This window comes from Ochotona princeps, chromosome 1 (assembly GCF_030435755.1).
Source record: "Ochotona princeps isolate mOchPri1 chromosome 1, mOchPri1.hap1, whole genome shotgun sequence".
Taxonomy (NCBI): Eukaryota; Metazoa; Chordata; class Mammalia; order Lagomorpha; family Ochotonidae; genus Ochotona; species Ochotona princeps.
The window spans coordinates 61,506,993-61,526,795 of NC_080832.1; the positions used below are offsets into that span (position 1 = coordinate 61,506,993).

The window sequence follows — 19,803 nt, forward strand, 5'->3', positions numbered from 1 at the left end:
AAAGGATTTTTAATTAACAGGATGAGATGAACCGTCTATAGGGAGAAAGTGAAACACCAAATTCACAATTTGCTTCTGTAAGGGTGAATTGAAATCCAAAGTAGGTGAGCAGGTTAAACAGTATTTTTACATAGACAACAGGCTAACCAGCAAATTGATCATTTAAATGTTAATAACTTGGAACTTAGTTAATTTAAAATGTATTGATTTGAAGGACAGAAAAACAGTGCTCCTGTTCATTGGCTCGCTTCCCAAATGTCCGCAGTGGCCAAAGCTGAGAGCAGGGAACTCAGGCCTCGGCTTCCCGTGTTGGTTTTGCTCTCACTGCCAGGCACACGTCAGCAAGAAGCTGGACTCAGAAGCCCAGGCTGAGAATGGAGCCCAGGCCCTCTGATGTGGAACACTGGCAGCCTACCTGGTGGTTGAGCACTGGGCCAGAAACCTGAGTCTTAACGTTTGCAAATGCCACGCTAAGCCATTAGGAAGCAAAGAGTGAGAAGGATCACTCCAAGAAGCTTACTGTGTAGTGGTGCTCAGTTCCCTAGCCCCAAGCAATGTCTGAGGATATGGAAAATTTTCCCATGTGATCTTTTTTCCTTTAGAAGATTTATTTTTATTGGAAAGGCAGATTTACAGAGAGAAGGGGAGACAGAGAAAGATCTTCTGTCTGCTAGTTCACTCCCTAAATGGTGGCAATGGCTGGAAGTGAGCCGATCTGAAGCCAGGAGTCAGGAGCTTCTTTTGGGAAACCAAAGGAGTTCAGGATCCCTAGGACCTGGGCTGTCCTCTGTTTTTCCAGGCCATAAAACAGGGAGCTGGATGGGAAGTGGAGCAGCAGGACACAAGCCAGCACCCATAGGGAATGTCAGCACTGCAAGGTAGAGGATTAGCCTGTAAAGCCATTGTGCTGGCACCTGAACATTGAAATTTTGTTTTTTTAAAAGATTTATTTTATTTTTATTACAAAATCAGATATACAGAAAGGAAGGTCTTTTGTCCCATGATTAACTCCCCAAGTAACCGCAACAGCCAGTGCTGTGCTGAGCTGAAGCCAGGAGCCAGGAACTTCCTCCAGGTCTCCCACATGGGTGCAGTGTCCCAAGTCTTTGGGCCATCCTCGACTGCTTTCCCAGGCCACAAGCAGGGAGCTGGATGGGAAGTGGAGCCGCCTCGAGGACTTTAACCACTAGGCCACCATGCCAGGCCTGAAATTTTATTTTAAAGTGTCTTGTCTCTTAACTCAAAGAGAGCTTGGGATTATGCTATTTTAATATCTGCATTTCCAGCTCTGTTTAATAGTATGCCGATAACTTCATAAAAATGCCCAGGTTATGTTTATGGTTGGCTGCGGGCCTTAGCTGGGAGCAGCACAGCGGCCGTACAGGTGTGTTCCAACTGAGGGTAATGGGAGAAAGCCTTGGGATTACTGAAAAGAGTTAGGCTACAGTCTTAAGTGTCCCCTCAGTTGATTATTCTCACAGTTCTACAGTGAGTTGCTTTAAGCAGAGGTCATGTGAAAAGAAGTCAGTATCCCAGGTCGAGAGCCAGTGAGTGCCTGAGGTGTGCTAGCAGTCATAGGAGCAGATTTGGAAGCAGATTGCCTGGAGTCTACCCTTGCAATAACTATAGTCTTGACCACTGTCTTGCCTGCAGTCTGTAAGAGACTCCAAGCCAGGGCATTCAGCAAACCTTCCCGAGTCTTGACCCATAAAGTGTGAGATGATGTGTTATTTTGAACTGCTGACTTTGGAGGTAATTTGTTATATAGTCATTAATAAGTAATGTAACATAGTAGTCCTATTAAGCACAGTAGGCACTTTTTTCAGCTGAAACTGAGCTATGAAGAATGAAGCCAGGTATCAGAGCAGAGAGTACTGCTTCTTCTGCTGGTTGTATGGCAGGTACCAGCTCTCTGTCTATTTAGATTAAAGGTTTTACATATTCAAGAAGTGGAATCTTATCTTTCAGTCTCCTAGGGGACTTATTACCCATTCTGATTCTAGCAGATTTTTCTTCTTGGCTATGAACAAAGTGGGATCCATTCCAACTTGGTTTCTTCTGGATAAGGGATCTTGGAGAAAGTTGTGAGCACTGGGGAAGCAGTAGTGTGGTCAGGGCACGTGGCCAAGAGCATTCAGCAGGGGAATCAGGTCCAGAGTAGGAGACAGATTCAGTGCTGGCCTTGAAAAGAAAAAAAATCTCACACAGAACTGAGTTGGTGTCCAGCATGCTGAAAGGGTATTATTTGAGAAAGTGTTGGGTTCCCATATTCAACGATGAAGTGGATGGCAATTTGATTTGCTCTGAAAGAACCTGTGTTTACAAAGCTAATTTGAATAAGGCTTATTCCCCTGGGCGTATTCTAGGCAGTCCTGGTAGTTGAAGATCTTTACTAGTTTTGGGTGTTTGTTTAAATGTTGGAATCCAAGGTCCTGAACAACTTTCCAACTAAGGATAAGTTTGGATTCAATAAAAGGGGAAGAACAGTCCTTCCAGACTGTGGTGTCCGCTTGCAGAGCCAATCTCCTTGGCCCTGATGGAAAAACACAAACCTTCCTAGAATCCATTACTGTGTTGCTGTCTTAAAACAGGATATGCTCCTTATAAAAAGAATCCAAACTAAAATTTTAGTGCATTGTAGAGTTCTCTGGATCTGTTGTTTCATTAGCCAGAATCTGGGGCCTATCAGATTGCCTTTATTGGGTAAAGAAAGGGAATAATTGGGCCTGGCACAATGGCCTAGTGGTTAAATCCTCACCTTGCAACCACTGGGATCCTATATAGGTGCTGGTTTGTGTCCTGGTTGCTCCACTTCCAATCCAGGTTCCTGTTTGTGGCCTAGGAAAGTAGCAGAGGATGGCTGAAATCCTTGGGACCCTGCACCCACATGGGAGACCGGGAGGAGGCTCTTGGCATCCTATCTGTGGATTGGCTTAGCTCCAGCTGTTGAGACCATTTGGGGAATGGAAGCGATGGAAGATCTTTCTCTGTCGCTCCTTCTCTAAATCTGCATTTCCAATAAAAATAAATACTTAAAAATGAAATTACATTAAGTTGAGTAGGCATTTGCTTCTCCTGAGTTCTTTCCTTATCTGGATTTCATTAGTGGAGTTTTTTCCTCTTGGGTGTAAATCCTTCATCCAGGTTTCCAAAAATTACAAAATCTGACCATGCATGTTTGAGTGACTGGAGCTTGGAATGTGCTCAGGTGCAGTAATCTGAGCCCTGAAATGCAGAAAAATAGGTACAACCTCATCCCCAGGGAATTCTAAGGGTTGGGAAAGAGAAGGTTGGGAGGAAGAAACTGGGTGATTGTTATTGGTGGTCAGTGGAGCAGATGTTGAAATAGTTGCTTTAAGAGGAGGAAAAATATTTCTTGAGAGTTCCTTCTGAGAATATTATAGAAAATTATGAGAATGTCTAGCTGCTTCCTGGAATGAAAACTGAGCAGGGATTAAATAAAAGGGCTTCTTCTGGAATGTTCCCTCATCTGCCTTATGTTGTCTCTGACTGTAAGTTAATTAGTGCAATTAGACGTCAGCAAGTTGCCAAAGTTGATTTTAATTCTGAGATTCATCCCTCAGCATTATTAATAATCTCAAGTGTAACACAGCAACCTTCTGTAGTTGAATGAACTATCTATGCAGCTATTTTAGAATATGCTGAGAATATGAGCTCTTTAAAGGAAGTGGCCCATCACATATGCACATTTTTTCTTAAGATTTATTTATTTTTTCTTCCGGGATGCGCTGCTCTGTGGTGCTCTTGCAACGCCTGGTTGCCAAGTAAGTTGGGGAGGGTGGGGAGCTGGGAGACTGCAGTTGCCTTGCCCTGATGCTGACCTTTTCGAGGGCCTGCTGTCTGGCATGGCATGGATGAAGGAGCTGGTGGCCGAGCTCCTGGGCCCACCGGGGGGCATGGGAGGCACGGGGCCAACTGGCAGCAGGTGGAGGTGAGGTAGTCTGTATTACTCAATCACTATACATTCCGATTTACATGATGGTTTCCTTAGGTTAGAGAGAACATATCGTATTTGTCTTTTTGGGATTGACTTATGTCACTGAGCATAAGGGTCCCTAGTTGGGACCATCTAGTTACAAATGGTATAATTTCATTTTTTTAATCGTCGAGTAATATTCCATGGAGTAGATGTACCAGTTTCTCTAACCACTCCTCTTTGGAAGGGCATCTGGATTATTTCTATGACTTTGCTATTGTAGATAATGTTGCTGTAAATATAGGATTACAGATCCCCTTGTCATATGCAGTTTTCATTTCATTTGTGTATAATCGTAGGAGCAGGATAGTTGGGTCATATGGCTTATTTGCGATAAATTTTTAAAAACTTTCTGTATCATTACTGATGTTTAAGGAAGATGTGGGCTCTGATTGGAAAAGGTGTTTGTTTTGTGTCCCGGGATAGTTCTGCCAAAGAGAAAACTGCTTTTATTAAACAAAGATGAAATAGGTTATTTAGAAATGAAGTTTGTTTTCACAAGTATGAAATCCAGTCATGGAAATAAAATAGAATACTAAATTGAAACTGTGAAACTCTAGTAGAATACTCAGTAGTATGTAGAACTCCTCTAAGTTGGTGGTTGAACTTTTGTTTTCTGTTTTTAAAACGATTGTTAAGTTGGGTATCTGCATCATTTAGCTTCTGTTGTAAAAAAGCGCAGGTCATGAGCCAAACTATGAAAATTGGATGTTGGATGCTATGTCAGTTGTATATAAGTAAAAGTAACATAAGAGGTAGACATATTGAAGAGAAAGAAGAATCCTTGAGAGAGATGGATGGAAATCTTGAATTCACACCTGCGCCCAGTGTCAAGCCATCCAGAGGTGATCCACTCAATGATGCTATGGACATTCATACCTGTGCCCAGTGTCAAGCCATTGAGAGTTGGCCCACTGACTCGATGGCATGGATTGCCGTCTTGAGTGTCTTATATTTTGAGAGGCTGAAGGCATATGTTTTCTGTACTGATATGTTACACCTACAAGTACAAATAAAAGACCCTAAATAAAGAGCAACAAAAGATTTATTTTTATTGGAAAGTCAAATTTATAGAAAATCTTTCTGTCTCTCCTATTTGCTGGTTCACTCCCCAAGTGGCCACAATGGCCAGAGCTGAGCTGTTCCGAATCCAGGAGTCAGGAGACTCCTCTGGGTCTCCCACATGGGTACAGGGTCCCAAAGCTTTGGGCCGTCCGTGACTGCTTTCCCAGTCCACAAGCAGGGAGCTGGATGGGAAGTGGAGCTGCTCGGGATACAAACCGGTGCCCATATGGGATACCGGTTCATATAAGGCGAGGACTTCAGTTACTAGGCTACCGTGCTGGGTCCATGAACATTATTTCAGACTAAGATGTCTGATCAGGAGCACTAGGAGAGGACAAGAAGTAGATTTTTTTCCTATAGCTTTACCTTCTGGGACATTCACAGGCAGAATAATGGAAAATTGTGTGTTCTTTGCTGATTGATGAGATTACAATGATCTCCTTTACTTTCCTTGAGGAAAGCATTCAAAGGTTTTGTTTTTCAGCTCTTGTTCAGTTTGCTCAATGATGGCAATGGGACAAGTGGAAATATGAATAGTGTTCATGTTAACACCTCTATACCTGTGCTTCAATATAAGGAACTCCAGGTGAAACACATGTTGTTTATTTCCTAGACTCATAAAGATGGATCCTTGAAAAGTTTTTACCTTTCTCTTTAATGTCCTTCTTGAATTTGTTATTTTCTAGAACAGTTAGTCTTCTCTGCTACTCATAAAGGCACTTAGAAATTTAGCCAAATTGCAAAAGTGGAGTTGACAGTGAACAATGGAAAATGTGAAAGGAACTAATAACAGGAAGAAGTTGAGATTCAAAGTCTCATTTCTGTAGCTGTTTGCAATGCTCTGGTATAAACTTTCTACCCATCATCCCATAGTAATATGTGCAAACAGGTGGCTACTTTTTACTTCAGAATATATTAGTGGGGTATAGCAGTGGCTGCTGTTGTAGAATAATTGTGATCAGGAATTCTTTGTGTTGTTTCAGAGGAAAGAACTGGGATCAGTGATCAAATTCCTAGGGAAATATACAGTTTCTTATATTGAGACAAAATATAACTACAGAATAGCCTGCCCTGCCTCAGAAACAATGAGGGAAAAGTACCAACTAGGGTTGGGGGCTGTGGTTAGAGTATGTTTAGGAAAGCCCCTTTATAGTGGAAAGAGGTTGGATTGGTTCTGTCCCTAGGTAGTTACTTCAAATATTGGCATTGAGTAGAAAAGAATTCATTATATTAGCACCTAATAGTTTGTCCAATGTGTTCAAGGAATATAAAAACTAAACAAGGAGATAGGATATGTACAGGTAAGACTACAAGCTAGTCTGTGTGAATTACTTCATGATTGCTATAGACCTACTGTGGTCCCTGGAGCAAAGCATTAGGTTACCTGGGATGTCATTAGAAAAGCAAGTTCTTGAGTCCTGCTTATACCCACTAAATCTGAAGCTCCTGGGCTGAGGGTAGGGTTAGAGTAAGGTCATTTGTCAGTGTTTTTGAAGCTTAGTGTACACAAGAGACAGACCTTAGCTTGTCCTGCCTGGATCTGGAAAGCATCACACGCTACCAGTTCCAGTGTATCCTCCCCAATGAGGAAGCATTGAGCCAGGCAGCAGGCAATCAGCCTAGGTTTGTGAGAATTTACAGAGATTCTGTGCTATATAAGATCCCACCCTTAGTGGGACTTTAAGACTCATGTTTTTCTGCTTGTTCCTTTTGATTTTCTTGCTCAACAAGTTCAACATGCTTTTACTCTGTATCTTGCTTATTCCCCCACTTTGGCTTGAGTCTTGGATTCTGGCCAGATTCATTCTTCTCACATTCATAATGATTTAGTTTTCTCTGATCAACTGTGTACTTTTGTTCACAATATTCACCCTTTTCTCTCATCTCTCAGCCATCACCTCAGTACTAGCAGGGCTGAGACACAGATAATGGGGTGGAGGGATCAAATCTATAAGTTGAACCTCTTCCTCATACTGTTCTCTTTGCCGTGTTCTGGTATTCCCTGACCTGCCTTGTTTCTGACTGTAACAGAAGAGTAGGAGATGGTGTAGGTCAGGCCGGAGATCAAGATAAGCAGTGTAAGGTTAACAGAGGTCACTGAAGATTTATGTCCAATAACCTATGAAAAAATTCAGCCTCACGGGTTCAAGTCTGCAGTGCACAGAGCAAGTAGATAACACCAGATAACATTCTTGGTTTTCATGATTCAGTACTCCCAATTCAGTTTTGGTCATTGTTAGGTGCTCCAGTGGTTCCTGCATATTCAGTATGGACATCTTCATAATGGATCTGCCTCAGCTACCCAAGAGATATCACAGTTACTGTAACTACCCAGGACCAGCTGTTATTTCTCAGCTCATCAGTGGAGCCTCCTGCCATTCCTGCTATGGATCCTCCTCTAAGGTTGTTTGGTCATTCCCCTTGCATCTCCTCATTGATCTCAGCTCCCTGCTGGCTACTTGGAGACCCAGCCAGGGAAGTCTTTCAAGTCACCTTGGGCATCTGAAGTCACCTTGCTGTGGTTGGGATGGGAATTCACCCTCATAGTTAAGTGGTTTGTTGTCTTAGGAAAGGTGTTCCTGGTTGGGATATAGAGGGAGCTTAATAGCTTGTGCCTGTTGGAGCATACTTGAGAGAACCTGTTTTCTGGATTCCTCTGTTTATGGCTTTTAGCCTCCAGGTTGGGAATGTGGACTAACAGAGTCCAAGATTATATACTCCTCAACTGCTGTTGGGGTGTTACACCAGTTCATATGAAGCTCAGGATGCCTCATCACCCAAGCCTGCCCATTCAGTGCTTTTTAAAACTATTGTTACTACTTGCTTTTTGCTAAAATCCTGTAGTTGAAGAGTCTGTGGCATCTCGCTGGACCCTGAAATTGTTGCAAGCTTGAAACCTTTAACTTGGACCCTGTGTGTTTCAGCAACATCAAATCTAATTTAATTTTTCTGTTAAAAATGCTCCTTGCCGGTCCTGGTGTGGCCTAGCAGCTAAAGTCCTCATCTTGAACGTGCCGAGATCCACTATGGGTGCTGGTTCTAGTCCTGGCAGCTCCACTTCCCATCCAGCTCCCTGCTTGTGGCCTGGAAAGCAGTCAAGGATGGCCCAAAGCCTTGGAACCCTGCACCCACGAGGGAGACCTGGAGGAAGTTCCTGGTTCCTGGCTTTGGATTGGTGCAGCACCAGCCATTGCAGTCACTTGGGCAGTGAATCATTGGACGGAAGATCTTCCTCTCAGTCTCTCCTCCTCTTTGTATATCTGACTTGCATTAAAAATAAATAAATCTTTAGAAAAAAATGCTTCTTGCCAAGATCCCAAAGGCCAAAGATGGAACAATCTGAACAAAATAAGGATAATGGATTATGTCTTGTAGAATAAAATGAATATTCACAAATCCATTCTTTCATCAATAAATAATTGAATTACATTAGTAAATGAGACACAGGGACAACAGAGTTATAATCAATGCACTTAGGAGGAATGAGAGAAATAGCAAAATCACAAGGTAGCAAGCAGCATTGTAGAAGTTGCTTCAGATAATATCCACCAGTTGCTAAAATTAATAAGTTAAAGTGAGTAAAATCAATATTTTAGAGTTTCTCTCCCAGGCATATTATTTGCAAAGAGAAAAATAGTAACATTATAGAGAAGAACGCCACCTTTACCAAGTGATCAAGGTTAATATCACCTGTCAAGACATGCATATTGATGCTCCTCCTGAACATTAGTTAGGATTCTGCAGAGAAGCAGACCTGACTAGAAATGAAGAGATTGGGCCCTGCACGATAGCGTAATGGTTAAGGTCTTCGCCTTGCATGCCCGGGATCCCATATGGGTGCCAGTTCTAATCCTGGCGGCTCTGCTTCCTATCCAGCTCCCTGCTTGTGGCCTGGGAAAACAGTCGAGGACAGCCCAAAGCCTTGGGACCCTGCACCCACATGGGAGACCTGGAGGAAGCTCCTGGTTCCTGGCTTTGGATCAGTGCAGCACTGGCCGTTGCGGCCACTTGGGGTGTCAATCACTTGGGGAGTGAATCATGGGACAGAAGATTATCTTTGTCTCTCCTTCTCTCTGTATATCTGCCTTTCCAATAAAGTAAATAAATCTAAAAAAAAAAAGATTGATTATAGGAATTGGCTTATATGATTGAGGCTGACAAATTCCCCAGTCTGTGGAATGAGTTGGTGAGCTGGAGGTCCAGGAAAACTGATGGGTGATTCAGTCTGAAAGACATGGGGCTGGAGACTCAGAAGAGCTGATGCTTTCAGTCCAAAGGTAATAGAAAGTTGGTTTGCAGAGAGTCGAGTGAGGACTTCTCGTTGACTTGAGAGGCTCAGCCTTTGGATTCTATTTGAGCCCTCAGCTGATTGGGCAAGGATACTCCTGTTTAGGGAGGATACTTCCTTTTATTCGGTCTGCTGACTCAAGTGCAAATTTCATCTGAAGACAGCTTCACACACACACACAGGAGAAATATTGTTTGAACAAGTTTCAGGGCACCTCATGGTCCAGTCATATTGTTCTGGGGATCATGACCTCTAAGATGATGGTGTGCAAGTCAGGAGACCTGGGTGCCATCAGGCTTGGTCTGCTTTTGCTGGCCAACTCTGTAGCCTGCCACTTCTTTTTCTTAAGATTTATTTATTTTTATTTGAAATGCAGATTTTACAGAAAGAGGAGACACAGAGAGGTCTTCCATCTGCTAGTCCACTCCCCAACTGGTCGCAATGGCTGTAGCTGAGCTGATTCAAAGCTGGGAGCCAGAGCTTCCTCCAGATCTCTCGCATGGGTGTAGTGGCCCAAGGAATTGGGCCATCTTCACTTTTAACATGCGGAGAGCAAACTACATTTTGGCTTAATGCTGTGTGTACTAGTTGATGTAGGGGTTCAGTTGGTTTATGTATTTGAAGATGAATTTATTTTTTATTAAGAGCTACGCGCTCTTTTGTTTTTTCCAATTTTTTAAGATTAATTCCTCAGTCATTGGCTTCTACGTCAGAGTTCACAGTTTATAGATTTCACTTTCACATTTTCCTTTGTGTCCTGGTTTTTAGCAGTTCAAGGAAATCAGCATGTTCTTTGTTTTATATATATGTATATATTTCATTTTATCAAGTTTTTGCTGCCCCGTCTCACTCCCCCCTCCCATTCCTGGAGCTGTGTGTATCCCTCCTCACGATAGCCCTGGTCCTCTCCTGTTGGCTACCTATCTTTGTTATTGTTGCCCTGGTAATATTTTACCCTTGTTTCCCAGCATTATGTTGCTTTTAAAGACTTATTTAATTTGAAAGTCAGAGTTGGAGAGAAGGAGAGTGGTTTTCTATCCATTGGTTCACTCGCCAGATGGCTAAGATGGCCAGGATTGGGACAGGCTGAAGCCAGGAGCCAGAAACTTTCATAGTCTCCCACGTGGGTGGCAAGGGCCCAAACGCTTGGGTCATCTTTTGCTGCTTATTAGCAGGGAGCTTGAGAAGTGAAGCAGCCAGCACGTAAACTGATGCCCTTATGGGATGCTGGTGTCACGTGGCAGCTTCATTTGCTACATATGCTGGCTCCAAGGATTGTGAAAACAGACTTAGATTCTGGGTAAGACTCAAATGATGAAGAGACTGTTGACAATGACTCTTAACATGGACAACTTAATTGTCCCCACAAAAAGACAGTTTGGCTAGGTTCAGCTTATTGTATTAGTGTAAGGATTCCTTGGTCTCCCTGGAATACATTGTAGCAATAACTTTGTAAAAGTCCCTTCCGTTTTCTTCAGTGCAATATTGGTTTGCTGGCGTCTATTCCCATCCCCAGTCAGTCCCCCTTCTGTTACTGTTGCATGGTCTCCATAACACTTCAACTTTTCGTACAAGACCAATGAGATGTGTGGATGGTCTTAGTCTACCCAGACCATGCCAGGATGTAGAAAACATGGTTTAAGGGTTTGTTCCATGAAAATAATTACTGTATGTTTTCATTTGTTTATTTGGAGGGTAGAATTAGAAAGAGGAAGAGATAGATCTTCCTTCTGATGTTTTATTCCCCAGATGACTGCAGTGAATGAGTTTGAGGTGCAGGGATCTCATATAGGTGCAGGATCCAAGCACCTGGGCTATCCTCTGCTGCTTTCCCAGCTACATTAGCAGGGAGCTATATCAGAAGTGGAGCAGCCAGGACAAGAAACAGTACCCATACAGAATGCTAGAATTAAAGGTGTTGGCTTAGCTTGCTATGGTACCATGCTGGCCCCAGCCATTACTTTTTTTTTTTTTGCCATTTCTCTTTTTAATTTTCATGAATTTATTTTTTAAAATTCCATTGGCTCAGGGTTTTCCCCTCCAAAGCTCCCCACTCCCTGTTTCCCCCCTATATTATTACAGTAGTATAGTCCTGATTCTTACTTTCAAAGAGCTTTCTATCTAACTGGAAAGACAATACGTACATAGACAATAGTTTGTACATAGAGCTGGGTGAAGAAAGGGCCAATGAAGACACCTGGGGGTGGGCAGGATGTATCCGCTAGGTGTTCTGTTTATTTATTCTTTTCAACAATTAGAGCTTTTTTCACTTGGAACCTCTGGAAATTGATTTTTTGGGGGGAGGGCTAGAATAAATCTTTTATTAATTACACTGCATTATGTGACACAGTCCCATATGCAGTGGGATTCCCCCCACCCATCCTTAAACCCTCCCCCCTATGGTGGATTCCTCCACCTTGCTGCATTACCACAGTTCAAAATCAGTTGAGATTCTTTATGCTGGGTATATGCTTGCAATGAGAGTCCAGCATCTCATTGCCCAGTGGAAATTGACGTTAACAAGTATTAAATGCCTTGGGGCTGGTGCTGTGGCTCACTTGGGTGATCTTCCACCTGCAAGCTCCAGGATCCCATATGGTCACCAGTTGGAGTTCTGGCAGCTCCACTTTTTTTTTTTCACTCCACTTCTGATCCATGGCCTGGGAAAGCAGTGGAAGATGGCTCAAATCCTTGGGCTCAGACACCCACATAAAGGACCCAATAAAAGGCTCCTGGCTTTGGGTCAGCTCAGCTCCACTATTGTGGCCATTTGAGGGGTGAACTAATGGATGAAGATCCCTCTCTGTCTCCTTTTCTCTAAATCTGCATTTCAAACAAGAACAAATCTTTATTCTTAAAAGGCATTAAATGCTTTAAAATTTGTCAGGTCCTATATGTAGGAATGAGATTTGGGCATGGGTTGTGGTAGCTGAAGTTGTTGTTGCCACTGGATGGAATAGGCAGAGTGCCTGAAAGGCTGTGGTGGGCTTGCAGGATGAGAATTGACCTGGTAGAGATAGATAAAAGTGGGGATCACTTAAAGGCGGAGTGAGCTGAGCATGGCATGGAGGAGTGGGGTGTGGGACTTCATCCAGTGTACAGGGAGTAGGGCTGTTCCCCAGGTTTGCCCTCGGGAAGGGAAGAATAAGGGAGACAGAAGGAATGTGCAGAGGCAGAGTGTAATGTGCTCTGAATTCCAAGCCGAGTTTGGACTTTATTCTTCTGTAACTAGCTGCATATGATATTGAAGGTGTGTGTGAAAGGGAGTGTCATGAGCAAAGGTGTGTCTTGGGAGACAAGTTCAGGTGGGCCATGAAAAGGACTAGAGAAGGAGGGGCTATCGCCATGAGAGCTACTGTCCAAGTCACCCTCGTGGGCAAATGTTCCATGCATTGTGTTACTGCGTCTTCACAGTACCCCTAGAAAGTAGACACTCTTCATAATGTCACCGTTTTCCAAGTGGGAGACTGAAACTTTGACAGGCTAATTATTGACCAGGTCCTTCCTGCAATGAATTATAGTGGTGCTGGGATTGAATGAAATAGATTCATCTCCAGCTATGTTGTCTCCCTGTGTTACAACATCTCGCAGTGGCCGAGAATACATGAGGAAGTTTAAGTAGATTGAGTATGATGTTTCAGGTGACAAGGCCTGACTTAGTTCGGGAGCAATAGTGTGAGTGCCTGATGCCAGGGGCTCAACCTGTGACCTTATAGCTGCTCTTAGCCTAGTCTCAATGGTGAGGACTTTGCCAAGGCAATGGGTGTCATGAAAACCTTTGCTTCAAACTTCTTCAGTAGTCTGAATTTTTTTCCTGAGGAAATGCGCTTAACTTAGCAACACGAGTGCTGGAGCTGGCAATGCTTGGTTTGGGCTATTGTTACGATGGTTTGGACAAACTTCTAAGTGCTTTGAAGTGTCACAAGCTTTAATTTAAAAAAATTCTTTTAATTGAGAAGGCAGATTTACAGAGATAAGAGACAGGAAGATCTTCCATTTGCTGGTTCACTCCCCAAATGGCCATAATGGCTGGAGCTGAGCTGATCTAAAGCCAGGAGCCAGGGGTTTCTTCCAGGTCTCTCATGTGGGTGGAGGGTCTCAAGACTTTGGTCCATCCTCTGCTGCTTTCCCAGGTTACAAGCAGGAAGGCTGGATGAGAAGCGAGCATCCAGGGCATGAACCAGTGCTCATATGAGATGCTGGTTCTTGCAGGTGGAGGATTTGTGTCACCCCTCCCCTCCCCAGGCTTAAATTTTGAGTAGTGAAGGCAAGGTTCCCCAGAGATCTGTTTCTGACCAGTTCTCACTTCTTTCCATGAACATCCTTTCTCATCTGCTTATCTTGCTATGTTTCCTGCTTTGCTACCTCAAGGGTTAACGTACAGAATTGTATAATTCATTTTACTTGTGCGTTCTAAATGATTAAAAAAAACTCTGCATGCATTCGACTCTGCAAAGCCCTTTGGCACACAGCACATACCTAAAATGTACTGAATGCCAATGTGGTTGTGTGGGTGGGAGGAACCGTCCCAGTGACTTCTGTGTTCTGTCTGTTGCAGGTGATAAGAAATACATCATGGGGCCCAAGTTTTCCACACTTGACGCCACTGTGTTTGGACACTTGGCACAGGCAATGTGGACCTTACCAGGGACAAGACCTGAGAGGCTCATCAAAGGCAAGTTCTACAAACTCCTTCAGATTTTGGGGGCTTCTGGGGATGAATGGGTATGGATATCAGAGAGAATTCTGAGCCAATGCCACAGGCTTGGCTGTGCCTTATGAAGGTAAGAGGCTCTGCTATTTGGAGCCAAACATCAGTTCTTTTCCAACTGCTTGCATTGTGAGACTTTACTGCCTGTTGCTGAAATGGGGTTGGATTTCTACCTGTGTACTTGGTTGGTAGGCTTGCTTATCCTCCTTAGGGAAATGGTAACTCATCATTTTCTGGAATATCCAGTGCTGCGGCTACTTCTGGAACCATCTAAAATATAAAATCCTTAATTTAAGCGAGAAGGACAGACTGAATATTTAATAAATCTTAAAATACATGTGCATGTGTTTTTATCTTTATCTGGATATGGGTCTATATCTAGAACTAGATATAGTGTGGCATATCACCTACAAAAGGCAAGAAGTTTAAAAAAATGGCTGGCAGTGTGGTATAGTGGGCAAAACTTCAATCTGCAATGTCAGCATTCCATGAGTGCCAGTTTGAACCCTGGATGCTCCATTTCAGATCCAGATCCCTGCTAATATGCTAGGGCAATCAGTGGAAGATGATCCAAGTACTTGAGTCCTACAATCAAGTGTTATACCCAGATGAGGCTCCTGGCTCCTGGCTTCACCTTGGCCCCAACCCTGGCCATTGTGGTCATTTGGGAGATGAGCCAGTGCATAGAGATCCCTCTTTCTATATCTCTGTCCTCTCCCCAACTCTGCCTTTCAAACAAATAAACCAATAAGAGATAACTTATGACACTAACGTCTGCAGAAAGCTATGACGTTAATAGTGTCATGGGTGACCTCATCTTTTGTCAAGAATAAGTGCATATAGTTTCTAAAAGTTGGGATCATAATGTTGATAGTCATGATCTAATGTTTTAGATTTAACGGAATATTCTGGCCACTTTGCTTGTCATTGAATGTTCTTCAAAAACACATCTTCAATACTTGCACTATGGCTATACTATGCTATACTACAGCTGTGTTGTGATTTGGATGATTAATCTTTTTCTGAGGGTTTATGGGTTGCCTGCTTTCCCAGGCACATTAGTAGGGAAGTAAATCGGAAGAGGAGAAGCCAGGGCTTGAGCTGGTACTCTGATAGGGGATGCTAGTGTTGCAAATGGCACCATAACACAATGCTGGCCCTGGGATGCATTCATTTAAGCAATCAAGTTTTAGAAAAATTTAACTGACCTGCAGGGCTACAACACCTGTGCGCCTCATATGGACTAGATCAGGGAAGAGCCAGGCTACACTGATTATTCCTACTGGTTCAAGCATACATTAGAGTGGGTGAGGGTTGTTTGGGCTTAGCTGCAGCATCAACTGGCAGAAGCTGGCACTGGGGGCTGATTCTGTCAAGTCAAGCCACAGAACCACCTGAACAGTGCATAAACCGGGATTGAGAGAGACCTGGGCGGGAAATAGTGGGCTCTTCCCTCTTGGGTTACTACTCCCGTTGGAGGGCACGGAACCTAGGACAGGGGCTGGGGTGTATAGACAGAGGCACTCAACATCCGTGAGGGCTGGATAGTTGAGCTGGTTACATGGAATTATGCTTTAATACCCTTGACATGTACGAGAGCCAAACGGGAGGTGGGACAGACTGGACTAGTCTGCTACACGTACTGGCAAACCAGGGTAGGAGGCGGGCCTGGTGGGGGTTACTGTGGGTCGCTCTGACTAGGCTGCAGCTCCCACTGGTTTATGTGAGGGCCAAGTGTGTGCTGGGCAGACCCAGGCTGGACTGCAACACCCATTGGTTCCAGTGGAAGTCGGGACTGAAAACAGAACCAACCCAGCAATTGCAACCACCAGCTGATCGGGGTCATGGACTGTGCCGGGCCCTGTGCTTGCAAGAATCGAGTCTGGGAATACCTCAGAGTTTCTTTGGGGATCTCCCCAATCGAGCTTCCAGACTCAGAACCCTAACCATCAAAAGACAGAGGACAGAACAAGTCAATCAACCACCTCAGCTATATGTTGGCAGCGAAATACTGGACAAATGGAGACTATGATGGACTATTGTCAATCAGTGGATTCTTCAACTACTCATCATGCTTGGAGTGGCAAGACTGGCAGCAATTTCATAACTGGTAAACTATCAAAACCACTTAAGCAAGGATCTCAGAGCATGCCCCACATCCGGGGTGGGAGGGAAACTTGGTGGGGCTTCTCCCTCAATATCCCCCTTTACCTCATACATGAAGGAAACAATATGGAAATAGTCTTACCCACTTCCCTATAGCCCTTGAACCTTCTTACTGTAATTAACTGTGTAAAGATTGTCAAAAATACAATAAAATTTAACTGACCTGAGAAAATTTGTATAATAACTTTACGTAAGATACTACATAATAGTGGCAATAAATAGAAAAAAGAAACTTCCATGAAAATTTTAACATGATTATCTTGTATTAGTGATAAATTAGTGATAAATACTTTTGGTTTTCTTTGATATTCAAAAAGTTTCTGTTTGGTGGTCTTATTAATTTCTAACTTCCCAAAATGCAAGTATGTTATTTTGTTTAATAATAGCTACAGAATGAAATTAACTTGGCTATCAATACGGAACAACCTAATGGCCTGTGACAGGGGATTGATGAAAACAAGTAAAACATGGTTCACCCATTAAATGAATGCTGTTCCAGCTCTAGGCAACTTCCTAGGTTGTCTTGTTCTTAGGCAGGTGTTACACTGTTGGGAGAAAAGCAATCAGTAGCTGGCAGGCATTCTGGGCCTGGTTAATGCCGAATTTGGGTTAATTATGCCAATATCCCTTAAGATAAGTGCGGGAGGCAGGGAATACCAGGCTGGAACATGCCACCCCAGCCCCCAGGTGGGGGAGGAGCTGCAGATTGTCTGAGGATATAATTGGAGTCGAGAAGGCTGAAGGCAAGGGAGGAATGGCTTATGGGGTCTTCCACAGACTGGCCACTGTATTCGCACGTGACAAGGCAGCTGAGATGGAGTAGTTTAGAGGGGAAGCTGGGCCAGGCCAGAGCATCCACCCTGTGGGAAACCTGGGCTAGGCTATTTAACATTGCCCAGTGAGTACTGGTGCATGCAAAAACTGAGGCTAGGGGTCATTCCTGACTAGCCTATGCTGCAGTACCTGCTTGCAAGTATCAGAAGACACGCAAAATCATGCTGGACACAGCACCTACCAGAATGTGAAAGAACTGGATCTGGAGGCAGATTCTATAGGGCACTTGTGGGCTTGCCTCGTGGGACTGGCACTGCAGCACTTGCTGATTTGCATGGAGAGCTGGAGGTATTGACAGGGCAAGCCAGGCTGGACCAAAGAACTCATGTGACAGGAGCTGGGGCTGAGAGGGGGCTGGGTGGGATCAGGCTGCAGCATCCACCAGCATATGCTATGGCTGGGATGGAAGGCAGACCATGCCAACCCAGGCCACTACACCCACTGGCACATGTGGGGTCTGGGCTGGGAGCAGGCCTGATAAGGGAACTTGGAGAACTCTCCTACTAGGCTGCAATCTCTCTCTGGGGAGTACCAAGAGCTGGGAATAGGGGCAGGCCAGGCCAGTCTTCAACGTTTGTGTGGGCTGTGTCTGGGGACATGCCAAGCCAGATCAGGCTGCAGCATCTGCTGGCACATATGAGAACCAGATCAGGGAATGGGCCTGACAGGGGGACTCCGGAGACTCCCTTGCTGGGCCGCAGCTCCCACGGGTTAGTGGAGAGCCAAGGCTCTGGTCTGGGTCTTGGACAGGCCAGACTAGGCTAGGCTGCAGTACTTGCTGGTACTTGCAAGAGCCAGAACAGATGTGGTACAGGCCAGGCTTGGCTGTGACATCTGCCATGTCACATGAAAGCTGGATCTGGGGGGTGGGCCAGGCTGGGCTAGGGTGTAGCAACCATTGGTGAGAACTGGAATGCGTGTGGACCTGTTGGGCTAGGCCATAGTACCTGCCTGTGAGTGCCAGGACTTGGGGGCAGCCATGTCAGTCTGGGTAGCAGCACCCCTGGCACATGCAAGATCTGGACTTGGCGCAAACCTGATAAGGGGAATTTGAGGAACTCCCCTGCTAGGCCATAGTCCCTGCTAGTGAGCATGAGAGATGGGGCTGGGATCAGGCCAGACCAGCCTAGGCTGCAGCACTTGTTAGCATACGTGTGAACTGGATCTAGGGGAGGGTCAGCCCATAGCAAACACTGGCATGAGTGAGAGCTAGGATGGAGAGCTAGGGTAGTACTAGGCCAGACCAGATTGGACAGCAGCACCTGCTAGTTTACTTGAGGGCTGGGTCTGCGAGTGGGCCAGGCTGGGTTAGGTTCTTGCACCTGCTGTTGAGAGTTGGACTGGGGATGAGCCAGACTGAGCCAAACTGCAGCACCTACTGACAAATGCCAAGACTGAGAGCAGGCTATCTCAAATTGGGTTGCAGCATCCACTGGCAAACACAAGACCTAGGGCTGGGAGAGGGCTCAGTATAGAAACCTTTCAGACTCATCTGCTGGGCCACTGGATTCCATGGGTGAGTGGGAGAGTTGGGATTGGGAGCAGGCAGACCAGGCAGGGCTGTAGCACCTGCTGGCATGAGAGCCAGAATGGTTATGGGCCAACCAGGGTATGCTGCAGCACCAGCTGGGAAGTTCCAGGACTGGATGTTAGTGATGTCGGGCTGGATCACAGTAATCCCTGGCAGGCACAAGATTGGGCTGGGGACAGACCTGGCTGGACGAGGCGACAGCCCTGTTGCCATATATGAGGGCCAGTTCTGGGGGTTGACTAAGTTGTAGCATCCATGGGTGTGTAGGAGAGCCAGTGGAATGCAGGCTGGGCCAGGCTAGGTTGCAAAAGAGGCTGGCATGTGCAAAAACTGGGTCTGCGGACAATCCTGGTGGGGATTATTGGGAGTCTCCCTGACTAGGTTGTGATGCCTGCTGGTAGGCTTGAGAGCCAGGTCTGTGGTGGGCTGGTTGGCTGGACCACAGCACCTTTTGGTACATTTGAGTCATGGGTCTGAGACAAAACTGACCAGGCAGCTTGCATGCGTTGGTATGTCTGTTGGCTGGCAGAGGTGATGGACTGAACTGACCTGAACAGTCATGCCGTGCACAAGAGTGAAGTCTGAGACAAGGTTTCTTAGAGGCACGCCCCACCTGCTGGACTGTTGCCACTGCAAAAATCACAGCCTGTATAGTTAATTCTTGTAGTGCATGTTGTCAGGACTGGGCCTCTTCATTTGCTGATGCCTGTGCAGGGGACAGCATGGCCAGATGCACATGGGGCACATGACAGCCAGCTCATCTAGGTCAGCAGGGGACTCAGATTGCCTCTTCAGAGCATGGAAAGCAAAACAGTTTGGACCCTTCTTCTAGCCAAGCTTTGTAGCAAGTGTCGGTCTGTGGATGCACAAAAGTGGCCTTGGTCAACCAATAGACCTTGAAAACACTTTCTCAACCCTTGAGCCATGAAGCCAACAACTTTGCAGAATTCTCAGAGCCTTACTCGAGTAACACCCTTGAAATAGTCTTCCCCACACTGGGGTCTCTAAGGCATCAAATGACTGTCCCCCATTCTCTGATGTAGTGTGATAGCAAGGAATGGTCTCTTCCTCCTCCACCCCTGTGGGCATAGAAAAAAAAAAGCTGAAACATTTGTTCCACCCACCTTCCTCTATACCTGACCTTCCCCATCCTAAATCAGAGGTCTACAGTGTACATCCCTTTTAACTGTGTAAACAACTTTTAAAATAAA

The 19,803-nt window shown here is 45.0% G+C and overlaps 1 protein-coding gene across 1 annotated transcript in view; it reads left to right on the forward strand.

The window, feature by feature from the left end:
* FAXC (failed axon connections homolog, metaxin like GST domain containing) overlaps positions 1-19,803 on the forward strand; it is a 63,145-nt gene that overhangs the window by 37,368 nt on the left and 5,974 nt on the right. The window contains exon 5 of the mRNA XM_004580362.2: positions 13,909-14,025. Within this exon, the coding sequence (XP_004580419.2) occupies positions 13,909-14,025 (117 nt within the window). The remainder of the gene's footprint in view (positions 1-13,908; positions 14,026-19,803) is intronic.